This window comes from Diachasma alloeum, unplaced genomic scaffold (assembly GCF_001412515.2).
Source record: "Diachasma alloeum isolate Michigan unplaced genomic scaffold, Dall2.0 Dall_scaffold_00269, whole genome shotgun sequence".
NCBI classification, from domain to species: Eukaryota; Metazoa; Arthropoda; class Insecta; order Hymenoptera; family Braconidae; genus Diachasma; species Diachasma alloeum.
Genome location: NW_021680408.1, coordinates 1856809 through 1866616, shown reverse-complemented (window position 1 = coordinate 1866616; position 9808 = coordinate 1856809). Strand labels below are relative to the sequence as shown.

Genomic DNA, 9808 nt, shown 5'->3' with positions numbered 1-9808 from the left:
TTTACCAACTTTGTATTTAACATAACTTGAGCGTAATTTCCTCATAAACATCTTCAAATCTAGAAGAAACACTCAGAGTTGAAATAAAGCTGCAGAAATTTTTGATCAAATTTTACAATATCTGTGGAATTGTGGAATATGCAACAAAAAACTGATCTAGAAGCAAAATTTAATGGCCTTCTTTTAGCTAAGAGTTCTATAAAACTCTTTTCATAGTTTTTCAATCGCAAATAATTCTTCTAAAATTCATCTTCAAGGTAAAATGACTTTTTTTATTCACCAACTTTGTATTTAACATAATTTGAGCTTAAAATTTTCATCAAGATCTTCGAATCTAGAAAAAACACTACTAGAGTCGGAAACAAGCTACAGACATTTCTGCCAAGATTTTACAATCTTAAAATAAAGTTTAATTGCTTTGTTTGATTGATTCACTAGTTAGATCATTAGAAAGTGCATTTGATCAAATGCAAATTTGAAAATTGAAAAGTTGAAATAACAAAATGCTCTTCGAATTAATGAAGGAACGTTTTAAAAATGATAAATTAATTGATATACACTTCTCCCGATTATCGTAATCACAATTTTTTATGACACAAGAAAAATAGAAGTAGTTCTATTCGGCACTGAGAGAATATATTTACAGACACGATTGTCGCTGTGGATCGATAATTAACTCGACACAGAATTAACGTAGCAGCGATTTTCCTCACTCGTAATAAGCGCCGATAACGAGACAGTGAGCGTAAAACGATGGGGTTTCAAAGTTGTAGGTTGCGTAATTATCCCTCTCGACGTCCCACACAAAGCCCATCTTGGTGTTTACAGCTTGACTCGCTTTTTCTATCATAGTCACTAGGACGATTATTCGGCATCTGTAAACACAATGAAAATTTTTACACAAGTCGTATTGTACCCCAGGAGCTGCACCTCACGTACAGACTCTCCTGGTGATCAAGGGAAACCATGGAAAAACCTTGGTCGATACGGGCGTCCATCGACCGAGAATCATCGGAGAAGGTTTTCCTAATACTTCTCGGTCTAGACACCGAGAATCATCGGAGAAGTGTTAGGAAAACATTTTCCGATGATTCTCTAAATGTCTAAATGTTATTTAGAGGTCTAGACTTCCGTCCGACGGTTTTCGAAAAATTAAAAATTCCAATTACCTCACGGATCCCGCCGTCCGGCCGAGTGATTAACCACTTTGGCCACCGTCGCCGGTTTCATGTCCGTATGTATATATGTGTACGTCCACGTGAAAAGGGCCCACTTTGTCGCGTTTATTTTGCGAGATATTCACGTTTTTGTGTTCACATCTTCCATTTAAACCAATGTTAAACTGAATTTTTGATCTTTTATACTGACGTAATTTTTCATACTGTCGTATTAATTTTGGCCTCAAAATGTGAGGAATCTCACTAAGATTATCGCAATATATGTAACTCCAAACCGACAAAGTGGGCCCTTTTCATGTAGATGCCCACATATCGTTAGCTCTATAGAAGACTAACGTAAGTGCCAAAAAATATCCTCATACCAGAAGTTTTGAATTTTTAATTCCAGTTACCATATTTGTTTGTTGTTTCGCTTTTTCTATTGAATTCTTGTATTTTGGCACTTACGTTACGTTTCTATACAGCTAACGATATGTATGTATATATGTGTGTAAGCTTTTTTTTCTAATTCAATTTTTCGACGATCATTCAAAAAATAATAGTCGAAATCTTTTCAATTATGGCTTAAAATATTCGTTTGGATGTTATCTCGGTCGAGTTCGAAGATAGTGGCGATCCCATCATTTGCTTTGAAATTATAGCATTAAAAAGCATTTAATCGAGGTTTAATCATGGTTCAGTGAGGATTTAGTCGGTTGTTTAGCCAGGGTTTAGTCAGAGTTTAGTCGGGGTTTAGTCAGGTTTTAGTCGAGATTTAGTTGAAGGTTAATCAGGATTTAACCAAGGTTTCGTCAAGGTTTAATCAATGTTCAGTGAAAGTTTAAATCAGTTCAATTTTAATTTAGTCGGGTCATGTTAGACATTTGAGACATTTAGGGATCATATTAAGGTTTCATGGCTGGTATTTCTTCTTTCCTTATTTACCATCCAGAAACAAATTGCTAATTTACTAGCGAAAAAGTTATACTCGTCTCAAGTCCAGTTTAGAGAAAATTATTCAGGAGAAAAATAAAATTTAAATAATTTACTTACGACCGACGAGACATCAACATTGATGTATCAGGAGCATGAACTCTTGTGATATCAAATTTCACATTCATTTTGTTTTCACTTAATCCGTCTAACTTAAAATCAATTCAGTTCAGTAAAAAAAACGTTATCTCAAATTGTCTTTGAGAAAAACTTGTTTTTATTCCCCAGCTTTTTTGTGCAATTTTCGGATAGAAATTTCCAGTCGGAAATCTATCCGATCGTTCTATACAAATAATTCTATTGGAATATTTTCTGTGAAAATTCTTCGGTACAAACTTTCACATTTTTTCTTCACTGAAGTTGTCACGTATGAAAAAATTTCATAGAAAAACGTGAAACGTGATTAGCGAATTAGCTAGACAATTCTATTGGATTTCTATTGAACTTTCCATTGTTTTGGTCGATTCTATTGAAATGTTCAATGGAAAATATTCTATAGAAAAAGTCTCTAGAATTCGATTTTTCTCTACACCTTTTTCTATTGAAATATTGTTTATAGAATTTCCTCAGGTCAAATTTTCCCAGTTTTTTTTTTTATGTTCTTGATGAAAGAAAATGAAAAATAGAATTAATGAATAAAAAAAAATTGTTCGTAATATCTGAAATTTCATAATTCTTACCCCCCTCAATGTAATTCAGCATCATCCGATCATCCAATTTCCAAACTTTCTCCTAAATTTCAAGGAATTTCACAAATTCATGAAAAAATCGATAAAAACAGTAAATTTTAGTCAATGATTCCACGAAAATTGATAGAAATAGAGAAATTTAAGCAAATACATTCATGAATTCTCAATTAATTAAAGATTTAGCGCAATTTGATTCTGAATATTCCTAGATTAATAAAAAAATTCTAGTAAATTAGGGAATCTAAATCTAATTCAACATCCTCTGAAAATAGCTAGTCAACTGTCCAAAAATTTCAATTTTTCAACAATGCGATCAAAATAAAAGCGAGAAAAAATATTCCATCACTCACCTGTCGAATTCCAATTTCAAAATTTTCTTCCTAATTTCCTTAGCAATATGAGCACACAACTTTGGAGCTATGGCAGCATCATACGTCATATCTTCCAACCGTATCTGCATGACATTTTTCACAATTTCATCCACAGGATCCGTTCTGAAGGGATTCCTCGCTTTGAGCTGATAGCTGTTCTGATAAGTCGGTGTCTATCAACAAAATTCCAAATCATTTAAAATAACGATAGATCACGTAAAAAATTATGATTATGAAATCATCTCTAGCCGATCCTGTTGCTCAATTCTCATGAGATTGAACAGAAAGAAGAGATTCACTCGCCATTAATCAAAAAATCAAGTGAAAAAGAAAACAATTTTTTGTCTTCTACGAATTTAAAATTAAATTATCAATAAAATTAAAAATGACTAACTTGATCATAATCAACACTACTCCGCGCAGACACTTCGATAGTTGGTGCCATCATCATTACGACCAATTACCAAAATAACTTCCCTATCGGTACAGAAATGAAAAAAATGTCACCGAAAGTCACTATCAGAGCCTTGGAGACCAAACAACACTCTCGGTTGCATTGCAATCGATTCCAACTCACACAGAGCCCTCAAAATACGATCGCTCTTCAGCAAAAAGCGCGGGATCCGTTTAATTTAATTCAAATAATTCCAATATGCAAACCCCAAAAAATCCAAAAACACAAAAAATTCGTAAAAACCAACATGAACCATAAATGACTACAATGAGTGAAAAAATTAGTTCTGCCAAAAATTATATGTTCCCCTGAAGACCTTTTGTCGTGTTGAATGAATTTAGTTGTGAACAAAAAAGAAAGTTTCCACCAAAACATGATAATTTTCGTGGTAGTAATTGTTTTCGTGAGACATTTCTGTCTTTCGGGTAAATACATTTGTTCTACACAGAATTATATGAGGTTCAGGTTTTATCAAGTGAATGCTATTGAGTAGTATATATCTTTGTCCAATAAACACTTGTAATTTCCATCGAACAAATGATAATTTCAAGAGGAAACTACAATTTTCTTGCCGAAAGGTACGTTATTGGAAAAGCTAAATAATTTCGAGGGGAAAATTTTTTTTGCGAAAAAATATTCTTTCGTCAATTATTCTTTCTATGGTGTAAACCTATGGAGTTCTCTCAGATCAAATGATTGTCGTAGGGTGAACAGACCAATTGCTGGATGGTCAAGGGAAATTCGAGTTTCGTGATAGGATCTAAAATAAAAGAATCATCTAAATGGGGATATGATGGCTTCTATACCTTCAAGAATATTTTAATTAGCAGAAAAAAAATTATTTGAAGGGAAAATAACAAAGCAAAGACTAATTAAGTTAAGAAAGAGTTGAATGCAGCCGAAACCCCTAATTTTTGGACGACTGGGCCATATTTTTTTTCATTTATTAAATGTCGATCAATAGAAAAAATAATTAATAACATGATAATACACGAGTAATGTTATTGAAAGGTGAAATAATCAGTACAATTTTCATTTTATTTATGTAATATTAACCCTAGTTTGGTCACCATATGAGAACTTGGGACTTTGGTCACCTCCGCAGGGAATCGTCGCTGTGTTATTTAGGCCCGAGCGTTGCCGAATTCACTCTATACTGCCCGGGCGCGTTTAGCGAGACTTCGCTAACGTCGCACAACGAGCAATTTCATTTAACATGGGAAAAAATTGTCCGTCTGTTAGAAATAATTTTTTTGTCTTCAGGAATTGTGGATATAAATAATTTTAAAAAATATTATAATTTTCTAGATACTTGAATTGACGCATTCCAATTTTTTTTTGATTTTTCCGATCAGCCAGTCAATGGTAAGAAAAAAAAATCGACCTGCGGCGTTTCCCTCCTATGGTGACCAAACTAGGGTTAAGGTACTTCCTCAGTGAGTTATACTTGGTGAAAATTTCGTCATGAACTGAAGACCTAAAATTTGGATCATATGTTGTTGAGGACATGTAAAAACGACTCCCAAAATTTCAAGCATTTTTTCCACGCGAATTTTTGAGATATCCATCGTCAAACATTCAATTTTTGTCTTTTTCAAGTTTTTGTCGATGCATATCTCAAAAATTCACGTGAAAAAAATACTTGAAATTTTGGAAATCCTTTTCACATATGCTCAATAACATATGATTCAAATTTTAGGTCTTCAGTTCATTGCGAAATTTTCACCAAGTATAACTCACTGAGCAAGTACCTTAAATGTACGTTGAAATCGTACAGAAACTAACCCCCGTCCAGAAATTAATCTGTTTACCCTACAATAAATTATATTTTTTCCTGCCAACAGTTTAAATTCTTCTAGGAATATTTTTGATGATCCCGACAAACATTGAATTTTTGTGAAGGATATTGAATTTTTTCCTACACTGTTAGAAATTTTTTGAAATTTAAGTCACAAATGCAGTTGAATTCTCAATATTCTGAACTTGAATTTAATTTCAAAATAAATTGCTTATGGAATTCCTGATTCATCTTGAAAATTCAATAAAATTAAGTTTTTCATGATGAATGATCATTGAATTTTCAAGAACAATTTGGATTTTCAAACCTATCTTGAAAATTAAGCAATACATTCAATTGAATTTTCAATAGATTAGAAATACAGAAGAAAAGTTGCCTGAATTTTCGCGATCTTCAGTAATTTTCATTGTTGCATCACGTATGAAAAAATTCAATAGGCTTATCCTATAGGACTTCCTATAGAATTTCCTATAGGTTTGCCTATAGAACAATTCTATGGAGAATTGAAACACTCTATAGGATTTCGTTCCCAAGTCTGCGGGAATTAAGATTTCCTATAGATGGAAGATCTATAGAGGATTCTTTGTAGGATGACTTATAGAATTTTTTATTCAGGGAGAACATTGTTTAAATAACCATGGAATATCTATAGGAAAGATGACTATGAGAACTGGGCCATAGCAATTCGTTTATAGGGAATCTGTTCATGGGAATTTGATTGTTTATAGAAATTGTTCCATGAATAACCATGGGATTTCTATCGGGGAGATGTCTATGGGAATTGAGCCATATGAAGTCTTTTATAGGGATTCGAATTTTTTATAGAAACTTTTCTATGAATAACCGTGGGTTTCCTATAGGAAAGATGACTATGGGAAGTGGGCTATATGAATTCGTGTATAGGGATTTGCAATTTTCATAGAAACTATATTCTATAAATGACCATGGGATTTCTATTAGGGAGATGTCTATGGGAATTGGGCCGTAGGAATTCGTTTATGGGGAATTTGATTGTTTATAGAAATTGTTCTATAAATGACCATGGGATTTCTATCGGGGAGATGTCTATGGGAATCGGGCCATAGGAATTCGTTTATGGGGAATCTTTCATCTATAGGAAATCTTAATTCCCGCAGACTTGGCAACAAAATCCTATAGAAAGTGTTTCAATTCTCCATAGAATTGTTCTATAGGCAAACCTATAGGAAATCCTATAGGAAGTCCTATAGGATAAGCCTATTGAATTTTTTCATACGTGATGAACCTGAGAAATCAAATTTCATTGATTATTTTTCTCACTCGGATTTCAGCCAATCAGAGCGTAATATTTGAGGCTGTCCAACAGTTTTATTTCGGCAATTTCTAAAAAAATTTCGACGGAAATTCACTAGCAGCTTTTCAACTGTTTCTCATCTTTCAACGCATTTCACGTTTAATACTCTGTGTGACATATAAATAAAAAAGTGGGTTGTAAATGTCTGGCTGCGTAAATGTATCCGGATGCTGTTCACTGCACGGTGCTTGGCCGAAATCCGAGTGGAAAAATAATCCGTCAAATACCACTCGTGCTTCAAAATTAATCAGATATTTTCCTCAAGCTTCCCTGCCTAGGAGCGAGTGTGTCAAATTTTGCAGAAAAATCGCTCGTGCTTCATACTCGGGATTTTAATCCTGCAAAATTTGACACAATCGTTCCTAGGCAACAAAGCTATCGAAAAATATCCGATAATTTTGAAGCACTAGTGGTATTACTACTGAATATTCAAGTAAAGTGACTGATTTCTTAATAACAAGATCAATGGAGATTCCATGAAATTATTCGTTGCTAAAAATTCAAAGATTTTCGACTTGAAATTTAAAGAGTAATTCGCTAACAGCTTATTAAGCTGATCAATTTCCCTCAAATAGATCTGTTCCACTCCATCAAATATTCGCACGTAGAACAAATAGTTTTTCGGCAGAGGTAATTTTTTCTCTCAGGGTAATGAACACATTACTGTACCTTAACAATTGGTACATTCCGCTGTTGGAGGGCATTTCGAAGCCTAGGACGACCAGCTTTCCCATCCAGCTGAATAACAAAATCAAATGAATACAAATAAATTCTTGGAAAGTGCACGGAGAAAAAATTAGAGAAAAAGTACAGAACAAGTCCAGTAATCGGGGAGCGAACTCGATTTTCAGTACTTTTTCATGCTATATCGGGGAAAAAGTGCGAGACGAATAGTGATTTTTTATCCGTTGCCCCGGGAAAATTTACTGAACGTGAGGGTAATTTCTGCCGAAACTGTAAAATTTATCTTGCATTTCATTAAAAATTATCCCAGTTGAACGTAAATAATTGCTTAATATTGCGTATAATTGTTCTGTAACGGAGAATGATTTTTTACCGAACGCGTTCGGTAAAATTTCACTTCCAAGAAAAAAAATGCCCTACCGGTATGATAAATTTTACTGTACAGGAAGATAATTTTTGCCTCCGTAGATGTATTTTTTTTATCCAACGAATCGTAAAATATTCTTCGAAGCGGAAAAACGATTTAAGTCGACTTAGCTCTTAGCTGAGTTTTCGAGGAATATCTCCGAATCTAAGGGAGATAGAGAAATTTTTGTAATAACCTTTTTTGTAGATCTTAATCCGCTCTACAAAAAAGCTTGTAATAAAAAATTTGCTATCTGTTTTAGATCCCGAGATATTCATCGAAAACTGACTACCGTAAAGTTCCACTTTCTCGCACGCACGTGTAACACGTACAATTTTTTGTGAAACTTGCTAAGTTCACTGTTCGGAACGGTAGTGGGGGTACGGTAGTTGATTTTGTGCACGAGTGCGGAAAGTTCAAGCTTCGCTTTACGAACTCGAAATTTCCTTTACGCACGTTCTTAAACTTTACGCTCACCGTGCGGAAAACAATCGCTTAACTCACACTAAACCTTTTCGAAAAGTGCACTTTTCCGGTAGGTATCACAAAAAATCGTTTTACAATACAACAGAATTTGCCACAATTTTCTAGGTAATTTTTATCCAACTTGTCGCTCCGTGTGGAAAAAGAGGAAGAATGAGGGGTAAAACCATATTTAATCGTCAATATCCCCTGACCAAATGATACGATTTGGATGAATCACGTCTCATTTTGAAGCCCATAAAATAGTATATTTCAGCACGTGTGGGGCAATTTCGTCTTTAACGTGTGTGGGGTTTACAGCATGAGCCGAAGGCGAGTGATGTAACCACACACGTTAAGGACGAAATTTCCCAACAAGTACTGAACAAAATTTTATGTCACGAAGCCTGAAACCGGCTGAATTAGACACGAGACGCAAAGCGTCGAGTGTGTAATCCAGCCGGTTTCAGGCATGAGTGGCATAAATACCTTTAAAATGAAAAAAAAAACGTGAAATTCCACTCTGTCGTTCCCGAGTTGTTGACGACTAAATTGAGTCCGTTTTACCTCAATTTTCCATAAAGAAAAAAAACGGTGTTGACGATTTCACTAATTTTCAACACTATAACTATCAATTACGAAACAATCAGAGGCTTACACATCTCCAGAAGCTGATAGCCATGATGCCACTTCACCGACTGAAGCGAAAATTCCGCGTAAACTCAACTGTTGGTTCGTGAGTCACGATAAGTCTTGATACTTCCTCTCCCTTCACCCAACGTCCCTAGAAATGAGGATACAATATCCATCCAGTGAATAGTTCACCCTCGTTTAACCCCACCCCTAAAAATATCCACGAGCCTTAGCATGTTTCATAAAATCACTTTTACTAGGCGCGAAAATCGTTTATTGCATCACGTATATTTCCACCTATATACGTATACCAACAGTATTATCACGTGTTTCCGTTATATCCTGAAGACACCTCCACGGAGCAAAGCGGTAACAGGCTGATAACTGATGACTGCACAACGCGAAGGTGTTAGTGAATGAGAAAATGTGAAATTTTATTCTACGATAGATGGATAAAATGTTCACAGTGTGAAACGGTTGAAAAGTAACGGTGGAATAAAATTTAGAAGACAATTGTGGCGGTATATATTTTTATTTTTATTGTCACTTGCATGCAATGACGATCGATCATTGCAAAATATTCCCTCACATGTATGATATCGTACTTGTATGCATAATCCATTTTCCAACACATTTGAAAATTCGTTTTTGAGATGTTGTTACAGTTGCATCGGGTATTCCTCTCTGTCACGCCAGCAAGCGATAACTGACGGTACTGAAATATCGTTGACGGTTACCGTCAATTTGAAGGAAATGAGAATTTTCGATCGTATCGTGAGAGATGTTTGTAATACCGAGAGATGAAATATTGGGTGAGTTTAGATTAGA

The 9808-nt window shown here is 34.6% G+C and overlaps 1 protein-coding gene across 2 annotated transcripts; it reads right to left on the bottom strand.

The window, feature by feature from the left end:
- Positions 1-251: 251 nt before the first annotated feature.
- Positions 252-9086, bottom strand: LOC107037683 (tctex1 domain-containing protein 1-A). Of its 2 annotated transcripts, XM_015256344.1 has the most exons (4): positions 9006-9086; positions 7465-7533; positions 3190-3383; positions 252-875 (listed from the first exon to the last, which is right to left on the bottom strand). In XM_015256344.1, the coding sequence occupies exons 1-4, from the start codon at positions 9027-9029 to the stop codon at positions 710-712; spliced, it is 453 nt and encodes a 150-aa protein (XP_015111830.1). In that variant the 5' UTR covers positions 9030-9086; the 3' UTR covers positions 252-709. The 2 variants fall into 2 exon arrangements, with proteins under 2 accessions (XP_015111830.1, XP_015111831.1); XM_015256345.1 differs by lacking the exons at positions 7465-7533; positions 9006-9086 and adding an exon at positions 3605-3744.
- Between the last annotated feature and the right edge of the window lie 722 nt (positions 9087-9808).